The sequence below is a fragment of the Aquila chrysaetos genome, chromosome 1 (genome assembly GCF_900496995.4).
Source record: "Aquila chrysaetos chrysaetos chromosome 1, bAquChr1.4, whole genome shotgun sequence".
NCBI classification, from domain to species: Eukaryota; Metazoa; Chordata; class Aves; order Accipitriformes; family Accipitridae; genus Aquila; species Aquila chrysaetos.
Window position 1 is genome coordinate 50,141,083 of NC_044004.1, and position 17,340 is coordinate 50,158,422.

Consider the following 17,340-nt stretch of genomic DNA (forward strand, 5'->3'; position numbering starts at 1 on the left):
AACTTTAAATTTGAATCTGCTTTTTAAATTACTGTTTGTAGAAATGCAGCAGAAAAGTCAGTGATCATTTTGTGAATTCCTTATTTTGGTAGGGGCTGGCATGAGGCTTATTTAACAAGACTAATTCGAAAAAAAGCAAAAGAAAATTCATGAAAATGTAGGCAAAACTGGTGAGTCTGAGATATTTCAAATAAAGACCAGAAAGATTATTACTAAGATTATGATCAGTATTAAACTTTGTTTTTCAGTTTTTTTGTAACTTACTGCTGCACTTTATAGATTAAACTTAAAATCTATGTTTAGGCAGATTTGAAATAGAGATTATTATAGTAAATGTAGAGGGTGCCCAATGTCCTTTATTCTGATATTTTTGAACCCCTCATTTGATCATGTAAGAGTAAGGTTCTGCTTCAATCGCAGTTATTCCAGTGGTTTCAATTGGCCTTCTCTTTAAGGGAGGCTTTTGTTCTGTGATGGCACCCTGCTGAGCGCAGTAACTTTGCTTTTAGCACAGCATGAGATTTCATCAAGATTTTTGAAGTTAGTCTGGAAAAGGTTACAACCTGCCCAGATCGCTCCTGGCAGTTGGCTGTCAATCTGGGTTTTTCCCTGCCAGTCCACTCCCATTTTTGGTCCAGATCCACAATTCATGCTTGATACCAAAAGGAGTGAGTTGTTTCCATATCTATTCTTATTGGTTTTATTGGGTTTTTTAATTATTATTTTGGGTGCAGAAGAGTTAATCACCCCTTTTCTATCATCGACTCTTGGACAATATTCAAAGAAAGAAAATAGAGGCTTTGCAGCTTTTCAGGGGTTGATCTCTTACTGCTTAATGATGATGCAGCCAAGGCATGAGTTTTTAATATTTTGTTCATTTGAAACAGTAATACAACTTCTAGGTAAGTATAAACTTGTGATATAAATTTTATTCCTTTTTGTTTAGCTTCTGAGTGAAAATAATTATAAAGGTTTTGGGGTTTGGTTTTTTGGTTTTGGTTTTTTTTTCCATTTTCACTAGGTTTATGCCAGAGCCAAACCTTCCTCCATTGATTCTGTATGATGCAAAATCTTTGCCAGCTAATATGAACCATCAGCAAGTGGTAAATATTGACTGGATTCATGAGAGACTGCCTGACCTCCCCAGTGTGAAGAGAGCAAAGCTTGTTGAACAGTATGGGATTCTTCCTGAACACAGCTTCACCTTATTGGTAGGTTATTGATCAAGTGCAAAAATAAGTCTAGCAACTTCAAAGTTGCACGTTTTTTGAAAAGATTTACAAATGTCATATTAACCAGCTGGCAGTTCTCATGGATGTTTTTTAGTTGGAAATATGTCCAATGCATACTTTGTACCTTGGAGCCATATATGTAGAATGGTGGGGAAAAGAAACCATACACAGTGTGCATAGAAGTGTTTCTTATGCAAGGTGCAGTCAAGTAACTATTATTTAATATTGATCTTCTCTGTCTACACATGCATGCACCTGTGACTGATTGCAACAAATGTACAACTTCCTGCTGACAAACCCTTGTCTGCAAGTGCCTGCTCTTCTTGTCTTTGGGTCTGGTACAAGGCTGGGCACGTTGTCAGTATTTAACAAATTAATAGATATGTTTTCCTGACTGCAGAAGCAAAACCCAAAGTTTAAATCTTTCAGCTTCACTTGCCTGTTGATCTGGCTTCCACACTATTTTGGAAAAAAACCAACCAAACAAAAAAACCCCCGACTTATTCTCAGGTAAATATACAAAATGTCTGTACAACGTCAACTTTGACCTCACAATGCAATTTACCAGGGATAGGTTCAGAAGAGGGGATGAGAAAGAAAAGAGTGTGGCACAGCATGAGATTTCATCAAGATATGGATATAGGTAAGGAAGTCACAGAAAAGTCTCTTAACTTCCAAAATTATTCTAAAGGAGTTTGAGCTTCTTAAATACAAACTGCATTATCTCTGTTTGGCAATGATAACTCTGTGTGGGGAGTAGTATACCCACCCAAGATTAGACATTTCACATAGTCAGCTAAGCTAGGACAGTGTCCTGCTTTGGTTACCTCTGTAATTAGTGGAGACAGAAGGAAAAGGACTTCTTTAGAGTAAGATTCAGAGCGGAACCATAAGTACTTTAAATTGTCCTCTGGAGGAGTTCCTTTCCTTTGACTATAAATGGAGGGAGAGCAGTGCACCTAACTTAACTAGCTAATATCCCTCCTTTGTGCGTCTGTAGTTTAATACACTTGTACAGAAGCTGGTTCTATGGAAAAAAATAAAAATGGTTCTTTTCTGTGAAGAAAGCTGTTAGGAAAACTGCTTTTGTGGTGCTGTGCCATTTTAGTGAGTTGCAGATCTTTTACTGTTTGGTGGGCAGGTGAGTAATAAGTCTCATTAAAGTCCTGAGGCTGCAGTGATAGCATTGAGAGGTGTCAGTAGTTCTTACCTTTCTATTTCATTGTATAACTGCAAAATGTGATTTCACAGTCAGTATTCCTGTCCATGCATGCATTTTTTCACATCAACATATTTCTCGCATATTGAAATAAACAGAGCTCAGAAGGGTAGATAGGTCCTGACCCCTTTTTTCTGACTTTTTTTACTTCTTCCTCCCCTCTGGTGAGTTGACCCTGGCCTGCTGCTAAGCACCACAGCTCCTTGTTCATTCCCCCCCACCAGTGTGACAGGGAAGCGAATAGGAAGCACAAAAGCGAGAAAACTCATGGTTTGAGATAAAGACACTTAAATAAGTGAAGGAAAAAGGAAGGGAAGAACCCAGAAGTGATGCAAATGCAATCACTCACCACCTCCCACAAGGAGACTGATGCCCAACCAGTCTCCAACCAATGACAAAGACTACCTCCCCCAGAATGCCCTTCCCTCAGTTTTCCTTGTTGAGCAAGGCATTATATGGCATGGAACATCCCCTTGGTCAGTTTGGGTTAGCTGTCCAGGTTGTGTCCCTGCCTAGCTTCGTGCCCACCCTCAGCCTGCTCACTGTGGGGGGCAGAGTGGGAAAAAGAGAAAGTACTGCTCTCAGCAGTAGCCAAAACACCGGTGTGTTGTCAGCACTGCTTTAGTCACAAATCCAAAACACAGCACCCTACAGGCTGCTCTTAAGAAAATAAACTCCATCCCAGCCAGACCCAGTACACCCACTCCTTTCACTTGGCATCAGCCCACTTCTTGTGCATTTCAATTTTGCTAGTATTGAGGGCTTCTGCTGTGTGGTTTCTGTTGCCTCTATCAACTAGCCATATATATTTGCCTCATCGACTGCCCTTCCTTTCCACCTGTTCTCTGAAATCCACTATTGCCTTTGCTTTTTCCCTTTTAACTTTTTTTCCTTTTTGCAGCATGTAAGACAATTAATGAGCTCCAAGCTGAAATTTGGGATTCAGCTTGTAATAAGATAATGCATCCATTTGAATGCATGAAGTGAATGTGTTCTTCATTGCTGGTCTTCTTTTATTGTGCATTAGAATGTCAGCATGTATACTCTCCATAAAAGTTGCTTGCCTGTTCACTGGGAGACTAGTTAACCTTAATTCATCTGAAAACGGTATGTCCGTTGCCGTGTTAAGCTTACATCAGAAGTTGCAGAAGATTGCTGATAGGGCCAGATGCACAAATCTAATGAGCATTCTTTCAAGTTAGAGCACCCAGGAGTGCTCATTAAATAAATGGCAGTGGTAGAGGGATGACTCTGAAATGCAAAATCCCTGTTCTGCGCCAACTTGTTAGAGAAAACATTATGCGCCAAAGTTATAATAAGACAATACCGTACTTCAGCATGCAAGTTAGTTTCTGAGCTTGCTTCATGAGCTTTATTCTCATATACAATAGCTGCTGCCTGTATGTACTGCAGTATTGAGAATGAGACTCCTGCTTTGCCTAATTACAAGATGTAGTGAAATGGAAGGAGAGCATTACCTATTAATATCTTTATATCTGAAATTTCTTAAGTGTAAACTGCTGCTTTTTTGACAGTTTTGTATAAATTGCAAAGAAGTTTCTGATTGTCTTCATGCAGAACCATTCTTACTCATAAAGATACAATTCCTTGAGCCATGTAGACTCCGTGGTATTTGGGTACTCAATTTCTGCATGCAATTTCTACTTTGTTGTGTAAACTGGTAGGCTGGCAAATACTTCAGTCAAGAAGGATCTCTGACAACTTTGCAGTTATGGTATTATAATATTTTTGTCTTGCTTTCTATTGAGTCAAAAAAATAAGATGTTTTGGCGTAGACCTTAATGTGACGGTTTGTTTTCAAAAAGTGTGCTGAAGTCTGGGGAGGTCCAACCAAAAAATAGATCGATTGTCATAATACAGCATTAGAAAAAAAACAGTCTGATCACTTCCTTTCTCATCGGAATTCCAAGTCTTCCTGTGCATTTACTGTTCCTCTGCTTAGTCAGGCCATTCCACTTGGGCTTTGGCTTATTGCTTTGGTGGAACAATTACATTGGTGAATCCTTCAAACAGTCAAAAGTGGGATGCTGTACAAGTTGGTTTTGACCATTGAGTTTATGACACACCGTCCTCATACACGTTGGTGTGCAGGTGAATTTATGCTTATTTTTAGAACTTAAATCATTTTATAAGAAGCTGTAGGAAAAAGTTTGAACTTTCTTTGACTGCTCTGCTTGTCTGCTTTAATAGGCTAGATTTGCTGGTTTTTTTTTCCCCTGACAGTCTTGCACATTTTTGCAGCAGTTGTTACCTCACAGTTGGTTATTGTGGGAACTGTGATGGTGAAAATGGGAATAAGAAAGCAGAAAATGAAATTTTATTTGTGAACATTGATGTAGTTTTCTTTTTCAGGAAACATTATTGGTCTTTAAAAGCATAAGTTTGCATTACAGACCCAATGTCCCTAAATATTGTACCCATGGTATTCTGTAAAATAATGTGTTGTTTTAAACTTCTTTAAAAAGTATCTGAAATCACTCCATCACTAGTTTTTTAGACATCTCAGTACTATTAAATGACAGTTTTAAACCATATTTAAGAAATTTGCATCTGGTTGAAATATTGGTGTGTCAGATTTCATGCCAGTGAGACTCTAGGGAATAAGTTACAGCATATTTGGTGTGTAACAGGAGCACCAAGTGGGCCTGGATCACAAACATGGTGCTGCAATTCCAGATTTCTGGTTTTCCATCTATGAATATTAAAATACATTATTCACCATTAAGTGAGAACAGTCAGTTAGCATTACTGTACACCAGCATGTTAGAGCATGTGGTGGTTTTCAGCTCAGACCTATCACAAGGGACAGGTATGGGGGAGGGCGTAGTTGGAGTGAATTTGGCATGAGGAAAGTTGACCAAAATGCAGAACAAATTAAAGTAAAAAATCAAAGTTCAAGTAGTATAGTATCTAGAAATTGAAGCTAATCAAGTTATGCCTGCATTTTTCTAATATGGCAAGAAGTTAAGGAAAATGTTTCATTTCTGTTAGTCATTTTCATGTTTTGACATTCTGCCTTATTCATTTCAGTCTAGCATTGCTGGGTTTTCCTACTCTTTGGCTACAGAAAATGACAGTCACTTTAAAAAAAACCTACAACAAAATGCAAAGGAATTTTGGGGAATATGTATGGTTTTATGTGCACAAGTAGTGAGTATGGTGTTCGGTACCTGGTAGCATATGTAAGTCTGTCTGAGCATTCCTGGGCTTTTCTGTTCTTGCTGCCTTGGAAATCATCTGATTAAAATGTGAAGTCTAGGTATGTTTTTCCTTGATTTTCAAAGGTCTGGCAGGAGGGTCAGAGCTGTAGCTCCAGCCAGGCTGTTGGTATCCAGAAGTCTGAATGTGCTCACTTCTAGAGATATGCTTTCTGGCCTATACATGATGAAAGTGTTGGACATGCTGCATCTGAGTTGTGTGGCCTGCATTCAGACATGTGGCATCCGCAGACATTGTTTTCATGTGCATAATGTTGTAGCTAGACCTACTCTGCCTGGAGTGTTTGTAAAATCTTCTGCAGCATGTGTAAAGAAACGAGCATTTATATGTGCTCACTTCTTCCTACGTAAATTGAACAGGTGTTTTTGTGGAAGAGAACCTGCTGTTTAAATAATCAGTGTTTGGTTGTGCTATTGAATCCTGAGGTGAATTAGAAAGAGTACAGTATTTAGTAATGCATCACTTTAGTAATTCCACTTAATACACATGCAGTTTTTAATCGAGTTTACTGTACTTTGGTAATCATGTCATTCCTTTTACTTTTTTTTTTTAAGCCAAGTTTGTTCCTCTAGTCTGTTTAGCCTTAGATTTTACATAATTTGATTACAAAGTAACTGCTAGTTAAATTATAAGACATGGAAATGAAGGGAATTATGTCTGTGTGTATGGGATAACTAGGGGGAGTTGTAAACTGGGTTTACCTTGGTTGAGAAAAGACGTCAGTGGCTTTCCTAGGCTGAGAACTTGGTTTCTTTGCTCACTGTCTCAAGGTAAAGAGGATGGGTCTGATTTTTGTCACACCGGTTTTACAGCACATGAACCATTAATCTAAGTACATTTTGTTCTGTTTCACAGAACAGAGAGCAGTAGTCTGCAGTCTTCTGAAAAGCCATACATCATTACCAATGAAAAATGTGGTATCTAGAGCTGTTGGAAGTTTGTGTTGTGAAAGTTTTGAGGAGGAAAGTCTAAAATTCTGTATTGCTATGGTGATAAATTGCCTTTAAAAACAAGGGCAAATGAGACTCTTTTGATGGGATGTGTTTGAGTGGAAAAGTCAGGCTTTGGTTTAGTGTGTACCTGCGCTCTTTTCGCTCGGAACTGTTCTGAGATCTGGCTGCAGTCAGTATGTGCTTGAGAAATGTTTTTGCTGTGGTGGCAGTATACTTAGAATAGCTCCTTGGCTGTCTCTAAACTGCTGCCTCTCAACTTCTGAGAGCTGGGTTGTCCTCCTGTGCGTTTATGCTGCACACTGCAGTAGTCCAATGGCACGCTGGATTTGGATTCCTCCTTGAAAAGGTTGGAGCTGCCACTTGTAACCCTTCAGCCTCCAGTAGACCTAATGAGTTCTGTGCTACAGTTAAAGATCCATCAATGCCTTGATGACAAACAGCACAGCATTCAACAGACTGTGCAGTTATCTGTTCTTCTAAAAACAATCTCAGATTTCACTTCGGCTATAAATTGAATCCCCTACTGTCATACCTTCTGAGCATTTAGGGTGCTGTGGAAAAGCTTACATAGGTTCTCTGAAAAAACTAGAAAAATAAAATCCTGCTTCTTACAGTATGACCTTTCCAAATCATTGAAGGGTGAATGCAAGCTAAACTTATTCCTTCAATCCAAAATAAATAGAAGTGATTCCAAGATCAAGAGTGAAATATCTGTAGACAGTTTCAGGAGAACTCTCTTCTTGGTAAAAGATAGCATGACAGCCTGTTAGATGGCAGCATTATATTTTCTAGCATTATCTGTACTTAAAACACATGAGAAGATGAGAAAGCTTCTCCCCAAATGCTGATTTTAGGGAGGACTTAAGAGAAAGAAGATTGTTCGTTTATTGAAAGTTCCATTGAAACAGGCTGGCAGATAAGCTCTATGTACCTATTCTAGACATAACATAGTTTGTTTGCTGTTATGTTAATAAAATTACTCCAAAGTCTTGTGACTTTGCAATGAATTCACAAAACCAAGTTTACTTTAGGATTGAGTATTTATACTCCAAATGTAATTGTATAATTAATCATGTTTCCACTCTGGTATCTTTTTGATGCATTTATTTTTCTTGAGCAGAATGAAGATGGATTAACAGAATTCTTTGAGAATGTGGTAAAACAGACCCAAATGAAGCCAAAGAAAGTGATCGGCTGGATTCTAAATGACCTGCTCAGTTATTTGAAACAACATTCCCTTACAGTGAAGGAAAGGTCAGGCTTCTTGATTACTACAATGGTGAAACAAAAGTGATTCTTTTCTCATGTACCATGAATAGTATCATGTCACTCCATTGCTCACTTCTGCTTTAGTTATTATCTGTGAAGTTTGTTACGCTAGGCAGTACTGTGTAGGCCTTGATGCTATCCTGCTGAATGAAGTTAACCAAATACCTTGCAGAGAAGAGGACCATGTAGTTAAGAATAGTGATCAGTCTTCCCTCATTGGAATATGACAATGGTAAGGCATAGTCAGGCTATCAATACCATAGCTGAATATAGTGTATCAGGAGGAAAAATGCTAGCTTGTCATGCTAAACCATGTGATCTTTAGGCAAGCAACAGTAGCCTAGATATATTACTTTACCGTATTCTCTGAGGTAATTTCTGCCCCCTTTTTCCGTAGCCCAGTCAGTCCTTTTCTCCTGGCTGACCTTCTGAACCTTCTAGAAAAAAAAGAAATTTCTTCTACAGCAGCAAAGCAGGTAAGTACCTTTTTGATTTTACTGTATGTTGAATCTGTGGCCACTTACTCCATTCGTGTAGCAATTCCATAATCAGTGTGTACCAGTACATAGGTTGCTTCAAAAGGAAATTATTTAGACTGTTGATGAAGGATAAATTTTGTATCTATACTATATACATATAATAGATGAAAATGCCTCGTGTGTATGTAATCTTGTAGATATATCTGCATAGTCAGTGTTAGAAGGGAGCACAAGCCAAATAGTAGATTTAAGCCATGTGAACTGAAGTCAGTTAAATAAATCCTGCTTCTGAACAGACTGGACACTAGATCTCAATTTCACAGTTCGAGTCAGACCTGAGTGAAAGGTCAGTGGGAGCTAATCCATGGCTTGCAATTAAGCTGAGAGTATCAGTTACTAGGTACTAAGGGACAGTAAGGCCTATGTTCCCAAGCATTAGCATGTGGAAAAGGATATAATTCACCTGAGTGTAGTCACCAAAAGGGTTCTGCTTTGGTGTACCCCTGAGTCAAAAGTGGACTGGTCTGGCTGTTTTTTTTATCCTTGCTTCTTTAAGCAAGTGCTATCATGGACCTCTCAAGCAAGTACTGATGGTAAAGCTAGTTTCTCCCTCTTTTTAAATATCATCTTGCTTGATTTTTATCTGAAAAATCAGCTCTTGATGATTTGTATCTAAAATTGTGAAGTGCTTATGATGGGTATGGTGACTGCTGCATTTATTGACAAAATTTGGAGGGTTTTTGTGATAGGGAATAGTCTGTCATTCACCTTAAATTGTTGTTGGCTCATTTATGTGGAACGCATTGTCTTTTCAGATTAATTATTATCCTCTAGATGAGGCATTAGATGACTGCTTCTTCTCAGGTGTTCATCAGTGAAAGTGTTAATGAAGATGTTTAACTTCCAGTGAAGATATTTAACTTGGCCGTGTCTGCTTTCAAGCTTTTAACACTGAAATACACAGGGCAGGTTTCCATCTTTTTCTAGCACATACTGATTTAATCCAAGTACAACTTTGGAATAGTATTGAAGTCAGTTCATTTTTTTCATGATTATAAACCAGGTGTAACTGTTGCAAATGTGGCTCTTTACCCTGCTTGGAGACACTTAAACTTCCTGGTTTGTTTTCCTTTTTGGAGATGCTCGTGGTTCTTAATTCAGTTGGTATTGTTGGTCTGCTTCTGTGAATAGCCAGCTGCATATGGCAGGCATCATAAATAAGGATTTAAGTGCCTGACTTCAGGCATGTGCATTTGGAAATTTGGGATTAGAAAAGTAAAAGCTTCAAAAAGGAGATAAAGTATTAATAGGAAAAGCATTGGAATGCACAGCAGTTCTGTGCCTGCGGGGTTATGGCTCACCCATCAGTTTGGTGTCTGCATTTGAAAGGGAAGCTTCAGAACTCCAGTCTTAACTCTTGGCTTCCTTGTGGAGGTAGAGACAGGGTACTAATGCTCTTCTACGGGAGTTTCTTGCCTTGTGATATATTTGTGTGCCAGCACTTCTGACAGGTTATGAAACATCAAGAATTTCAGAGATGCTTTTCTTGTTTAATTACCAGCTCCTTGTAATGTTCATGTTGTCCTCGGTGCTCTGAAATTGGACACAGAGAAATAACAGTACTGTTTGCCATCACTGAGTGATGCTATCAAACTGCAGAAACCTTGCCACATTTAGAAAAGTATTTTGGTTGCCTGGATGTCAGAAGAATAACAAATGTTTATAACAATTCTCAGCAGTAGGCAGAGATACTGGATGGCCCGAGGGCAGAAAGGGCTATATATACACTACAGCAGATGAATTGCAGCTCTTGGGGTGGGGGAGAATGAACTGCAGTGGTAGAGACAGATCCAACGAGAAAGGATGGAAAGGTTCAATGGGGTGAGCACACAGACATGCATACACATACATGCTCACTGCAGGAAGCTGTTAACAGTTTAAAGTTTTTAAGAGGTTTTGTGTTCAGTCTCTGCTGTATAAGGCACTAAAACACAGGCAGATAAAAGCCGTGAGCACTGATTATAGACCCAGAACATTGTATGGTAGGATGCATATGCCAAGGAAGGGGCACTGTGTTCTTACATAATTGCCACTTAAGTAATTACAGAGCTCACGCCCAACTTGCCATCAGATACAGCATCCTACTCCAGAGGTCTGTGAAGCAGTTTCAGACTGGCGTGCCTGTGCAAAGGGGAGCAGCTTACAGCTCTGCCGGTGTGCAGGGGTGTGGGGTGAGCGTGTCCTGGATCAGGGGACTGGCACAGGCACATGCTGTGGCCCACCCCAGAGGCACCATGTTGAAGCCCACAGTGGGAGGTGCCGGTGCTGCTCACCCGGGGCTGAAACCAGTCTGATGGGGAGTATGCCCAAGATGGGGCCTTGGTTCTCGTTTGCAGGGCTGGCAGCGAGTGTATCTCTGGCATAAGGGGCCTGCCTTTGAGTTATGCCATTGTGGGAAGAGGCTGGTTCCTGGGCCAGGGAAGCAGAAACTTGCCCCTGCTGCTGAGAGCCGTGCTGGAGCAACTCCGTGCGAGCACCCTTGTTGCACGTTCATCGGGGATCTGTAGCAGGGTATGGAGCAGAGCAGACCCCAGGTCTTGTTTGCTTCTGCACTTGCATAGGTCACCCACATAGGAGTAACTTCCACGGACTCACTTGGCATTCCTACTTTAAAGTAGATAGCAGGGAAATGAGTACAGTACACAAACCTAAACAGAACCATCTGCTTTGACAATTACGGCTATACCATCTGGAGGACTGGACCCAGCCTGCCCCTCACTTTTGTCAGAGGCTGAGGGACAACTGCCAGACATCGAGGCTTCCATCACTGGAAAGGAGAGATGCCCAGCGGACTGACTCGAGTGGTACTGCCTGCTGCTTCCCTCCCACCCTTGGCAGCAAATCACTGCAGATAGGGTTTCCATTTGGAGCGTTCTTAGGCACAGCAGTCAGCTGGCACGTTCACCAGTTGCAAAATGTTTGATATGATGCCCGTGGCAGCCAGACGTGTAAGTCCTGATTAACTCATCTTGACCAATGGTTTGCTGCTATGCCTGTGTAGGTAGAGACCACAGAACATCATTAAAATCTAATCACGCTCAGCCAAGAATCAATAGGAGAAACTACTGAGATTTCAGTAATGGAAATGAGGCCCGAGATTCTCGTTTTGGCTCTGGAGACTTCATAATTTGATCCTCCTGTTGTGCAGGCAGTTTGTGTAAATGAGTTTAAATAATTTTTTAAGCTGCTTTCTTTAGATTCGTACTCCTTGCCAAGTAGAGAAACACATTTTTAAAAGTGCATCTTTGACAGGTCTTGGCCACATCTCTTTCTGCTTTCCTACATACCTGTAAACAAGCAAGGGCCTTGATAACATTGTTGCTCTACTAGCTAAGTGGAGATGCTTGTTACCAAATTGAAAAGTACACATGATGCAGATGTCACAGGGAAAATCTGGTGCCTTCAAGGTTTCTGATGGGCAAGCTTCTCTCGGTGCCAGGAGACATTTGGCATAGGAATAGCAGGGAATCAGAGCTGGATCTCTGACTGCCAAGCTGTCCTGCCACTGATCTAAGTCAGCCTGATGAATGAGTTGCTCCTGGGTAACTCTGCCATGGTCAGCTGCGTAGATTTTGTTTGTTGCAGATTTTCCCTGCCTGCAGCCCATGACATCTTGCTTGAATACATACCAGTCCTAAAAATCACATCTGCCTTTTTCCAGGAGAGCGACATGGCTTATTCATTGTCCAGCCCCTGATTTGTGCAGTGCTTCAGACTTTCCAGGGTGTTTTGTTATGAGCTGTGCTCCTTCTTCTGAGGGGTGATGTACTGTCCCTGTGCCTCGGGAGCCCTTGAGGACAAAAAATCTTCCTGCCTGGTCCCTCAGGGAAGGAGGGCGGGGGGGGGGGGGGGGGGGGGGGGGGCGCTGCCTGGGATAGCAATGGAGTGCAACAATAAAAAGGCAAGCAGCTGCAGACAGGTTGAATCTCTGTTGGATGTGTTTCTTTCTAGGGGTGTTCCAGGTAGCACTGCCATGATGATTTTTAAGTACTGCACTAGAAGGAAGATCTTGTAGAAGACATCATATACTGCACTGATTTATTTAGATATAAATATCTGAAAGCTTTACTTATAGTGGTTGTAACTCTGGCTGCTTATCAGTAACTTTAATAGTGATCTGCCTTTAACCCTCTGACAGGGAAAAAACAAGATGTAGCTGCCACAATAAAGCTGCATGTCATTACCCTCTCTCAAGGTCTCCAGCAGAGTGATAAGATCCCATAAAAAGCTTTGGGGTACTGCTGGCAAACAAATCACCTCTTGCAGGAATTGTGTCAATGCATGGTTCTTAAATACCTGTTGTGGCTACAAAAGTGTTTATCTGAAGGTCTTTGTACCAGAAAATCCTTCATGCTGAAGAAAATTGCTGGGATAGTTGAAATACCACCCCACGTGCTTCATTTTTCCTAAGTTCTCTTGCTGTCCTGCTAATTATTTAACACGCAGTTTGCATGCCCCTTCTCGTCTCCCCATCCCAGCAGCATCTTCATCCTACAGTGAGTATTTAATGCTGAAATTTTGATGTGACATCTATTTCCATATTGGTACACAGCAATGGCCCAAACATACAATTATATCTTCAGTTCAGGATGGAGCACAAGCAGCTGTTCTAATAAGGGTTTTCTTTCTCTCCTCCCACAGCTCTGAAATAAGAGCAAAGGGAATACAGCAAATGACTGGCCAAGGAAATTGTTTTTTTATAAATGTTCTCTTCTCTCAAGTTTATTCCAGGGTGATAGCCCTGCTACAGCATAGAAAAACACCCTAGTGTTAACAAGTGATTATTCCAGGGGCCTTGGTTCACCCAGCAGTCCAGTACTTGGAGGTGATGTATAGGTGGGCTGGAGCTGCTGCATTCATTCTGCTCAGCACTATTTTTCTTCTGCTTTGTCATATGTATCCTCATTACACCTTGCTGATGAGGACTGGTAATGGGATGAGTTACCAGGGATTGGACTTGGTACAATAGTCAGCTAATCGTCAGTTCCCGGGCAGAGACATTGCTCATGGAGATGCATTTCCTTAACTGCTCTCAGGCAGTTCTTGTGAATAATGCGAGATGAGCACGAGTACTGCCGGAGGAACAGCCTTGCAGTTGGTGACAGTCTCTGCTGTGGTACCCCCCTCTCCCAGCGAGGGAGCAGCGGCTCAGCGCAGCGAGGTACACGGGGGCTGCGCTTGGCAAACTACTTTGAAGAGGTACCATCACTGGTAGTAGCGGGCAGCTCCCAGTACTGTGGTAGGCTGCAGAGCACCGGTTACGACCCATTAACCTGTACTCATGCAGTAAGTGAAAATGTTTTGTCTTATTTCAGGATGCAGAAAAGGAGGGAGGGTGCAAGAGCTCTTTCAGTGAGGCGCAGGATTAAATCTTGTGTTTGTTCACATTTAGACAATCTGCTCTTGCTTTAACTAAAATCTGGCTTCTTGGATCAGTAACTGAAATACTGCATGTAAGCACGTCAAGACACTGACCTTCGCTAGTCTTTTTTGTTTTCAGGTGCTTGCGGAATTGTGGAAGGGAGAAGGGAAGACTCCTCTTGAAATTGTTAAAGAAAAGGAACTTGAACTGATACAGGATCAAAAAGAGCTTGAACAGATCTGCCAGGCGGTGATTGATGGACAAGAAAATGAGGTGATTATGATGGTGCTGGGAAGCTTGTGCGCTATGGCAGTCTGTGGCTCTAAAAAGGGGGTTAAAATGGCCTTTTTCTTTTTTTTTTTTTCCTCCTTTTGATTGGCATTTGAGCTCTAGAGCCAGTATAGGAGCATTAAAGCTGCTGCTCTGCTATTATCAGGCTTTTCTTCTCCTTTCTTATTTTACTAAGTGGTTTTTTGGAAATTGAAGCATACACAAAATGATCAGCAGAAGAAATTACCAGTCTGGCTAATGCGCTAAGTCATTCTGAGAGACCATAAAAATTTAATGCAGGAAAGCAGAACTGTGGGGCTCTTTCCCTCTTCAGCTATACTGCCATTAACCTGACCTGGCCACCCGGCCACATAACTCTGATTTTTGTGTCATCTCTTGTGATATTAGGGCAACAATGTTAAACTGTTCTGAAGCTGGAGATTGAAGTTACCTGCCAGCAAGGCATATATTAGTTATGGAATTAGAGACTGTATCAGAGCTGGCAAGGCAAAAATTTTACTTGCATCTGTCTCTTCGCCATGTCCCTGTCTCCCTCCTCTGCCAAAGAGACAAGTCTAGCTGGCTCTCCTGCCTGACAATGTCTGTGGGGTGGGGAGGAGCTGGACCCCTGTGGCAGCAGCATCGGTGCCTCCAGAGCTGCTGTCCGCTCTGCTATTCTGCTGCTGGGCTGTGGCAGCAGCACAAATGCTGCAGTAGGAAAGATGGGGTTTTGGCTCTTCCCCATCTCCTTGGAAGGACATGCAGCAGCCTGCGTGGCTCATCGGTCTACAAAGGTCTGAGCTGGGAAAAAGGGAAAAAACCATTGTTGATCATGAAGGGGAGGAGTGGGAAGGGATCTTGACAGAGTCTAAAATCTGCTTTATAAAAAGCAAAATGAAAACAAGTGCTTATATGTTCTCTGGAGCAAAATGTAAAAGCAGAAGTGAATAGCTTGTTTCTAACATAAACATTGTCTAGATACATTTGCCATTTGGAAAAAAACATTAACATCTTTTGAGAACAATACCACCCACCCCAGATCTCATTGGGGGATGCTAACAGCTCGGCAAGAGCTTTTGATAAAGAGAATGAGCTTGCAGTAGGTCGGCGTGACCTCCATCAGACTGACTCATTTGCAGAGCCTGATAAAAGTGCTGCTGTATTTTCAGACTGGTACGGAAGCACAAGTGTGGATAGAAAGAACACGAGAACTGACTGGGAAGTGCAGAAGCTGAAGGTCCATAACTACACTCCCATTTCAATAATAGTGCTTTTTCTGAGAATGTAATTCCTCTCTGTTTTCCACTGTTTTAGTCAAGCCAAATGCAGTAGAATGGCCTCTCTTCCCTACTTTTTCCAGATGATCTTTTGCCAAGGCAAAAGCTGCCTTGAAGGCCTGTAATTCACTGCTTTAAATTGCTGTGAGAGCTTACCTTACAAAAGAGCATCAGCTGAGTACTTGACAGGGAAAATAAAAAAGTATGCCGTGCTTTTTGATAGTAACTTTCTTTAAAATGAACTAACTTACAGTTGCTCAAGACAATGCTGAGCACTTTATGAAAATGCAGTATCACCTGGATTGTTCTGCATTCTGTCCCATATAGGTAATTTCTAGCAGATCAGGAGTAATGAGTCTTTTCTGTATTGTGACGTCACAGAGATTTTAGACTGCCAATAATTCGGATACCATAATGAGCAGCAATATTTGCATTTGTGCTTGGTATTGGCACAGTTGGTGGTTCATATGTTCGCAATCCTTCCTTTAATATCTCTAAATGTGACATCCTGTTTAATTGAAGCTATCATGTTTTTCCCAGTAACTCTGACAATGTAGAGAATGTTTTCCCTGCCACACAAACAATGTGAAGGCCAGACGCTTGTCTTTCAGCAGTAGCATCTCCTTTAGGAATGCCCGAAACTGAAATTTCCAATGCTTTTTTCAGTGGCTTTACTTAGCTTTTAAATATGGCCCTTGCTATTTTGCAGGTGACAGTGTTTGATGCACAAGCTGCCTGATAGGAGGTTGAATTTCTGATGGGTTAATTAATTGCTGTGTTGCAAAGGATTCCTTGCTTAAAGGAAGTAACATGCTGTTACAAAAACACCTATGTCTGTGCTTGAAGGACCTCACAAATATTATCAAATAGATTATGATTTGATGCAAATTACTTGTTATAACTGAACACTGTATTGAGTAAAAAGGTAGATCCTATTAGCAAGAGAAGTCCATCTCATTTTTCTGGCTCTTTTCCAGGAAGTCGCTGTTCAAGTAGCAGACTCTGTTAAAATCCAAAAGTGTTTTCTGACTTTTTCAATAAGAGGAGATCTTTCTATTAGTTGTAAGGCCTTGCTGCTGTAGGGACTTGCTGTTGTCTCATGGGAGCAGAGCAGGAGCTTATTGCAAAGCTGAAGGCAGTTTTTATAAATAACACCTTAGCCCAAAATATATAGTATTCTACACAATGATCTGAAAGGACAAAACTATTCATACCTTGGCTGTGAATGAGTGAAGATGTCTGATTTTCCTGTAACAGTGGTGTCTGTTGTTTTGTTTTTGGTTTTTTTTTCTCTTTAAAGGTTATGGCGATAAAGGCAGGAAATCGAAAAGTTCTAAATAAGTTAATTGGGCTGGTACAAAGAGAAACACAAGGACGATCCAATCCTGTTCTGGTGAAGCAGTTATTAGAGAAGAAGCTGTCAGAGTAGCCACAAGAGAAAAACCATACAAGTGTCTGCAGAAGACATGTGCTTCATTCTGTCTGGTTCACTGCAAATGAACTTTGGTGCAGTAGCATGAGGACTGTTGGTTATACTTCAAGCAGCATTACATCCTACCCTTCCCTGGATGCATCAGCCCAAGGCAGATGAGCAAAAGAACAGCAGGAGATAATACAGTCACTTGCATCTCCCTCACTTTGGTGTGGCATTCAGAAATGTGATTTCCACACAGCCACGGGAAACGAGTTCCCAGGGGTGTCCGTACGTATGCAGAGAGCTGAAGCTGTAGTGGTTAGTTTTGTAATAAAGTAAGTGTAAACTCAGCTTTTCTAGCTGCCTTTTTGTGAGAAGGGAAATTCACAGATCCTGAACACGAAATCTGGTGGTGCACAATGACAAGTCATTGTAAATTAGTGCAAGCACACTAGTAACAATGATTAAAACACTTAGCAGTAATTAAGAAGACCACGTGTGCCTCCATGCCTAGCAGAAGGGAAAACAACATCCACTGCTGTAATTCTTCCTGGTTTCTTAAGGA

General features: G+C 41.1%; 1 protein-coding gene across 1 annotated transcript in view; it reads left to right on the forward strand.

Annotated features, from left to right (window-relative positions):
• Positions 1-17,125, forward strand: part of GATB (glutamyl-tRNA amidotransferase subunit B) — a 43,459-nt gene extending 26,334 nt beyond the window's left edge. The window contains exons 9-13 of the mRNA XM_030008750.2: positions 1,022-1,211; positions 7,765-7,898; positions 8,311-8,389; positions 13,953-14,087; positions 16,662-17,125. Coding sequence (XP_029864610.1) covers positions 1,022-1,211; positions 7,765-7,898; positions 8,311-8,389; positions 13,953-14,087; positions 16,662-16,790 — 667 coding nt within the window. The 3' untranslated portion in view covers positions 16,791-17,125. The remainder of the gene's footprint in view (positions 1-1,021; positions 1,212-7,764; positions 7,899-8,310; positions 8,390-13,952; positions 14,088-16,661) is intronic.
• Positions 17,126-17,340: the final 215 nt, after the last annotated feature.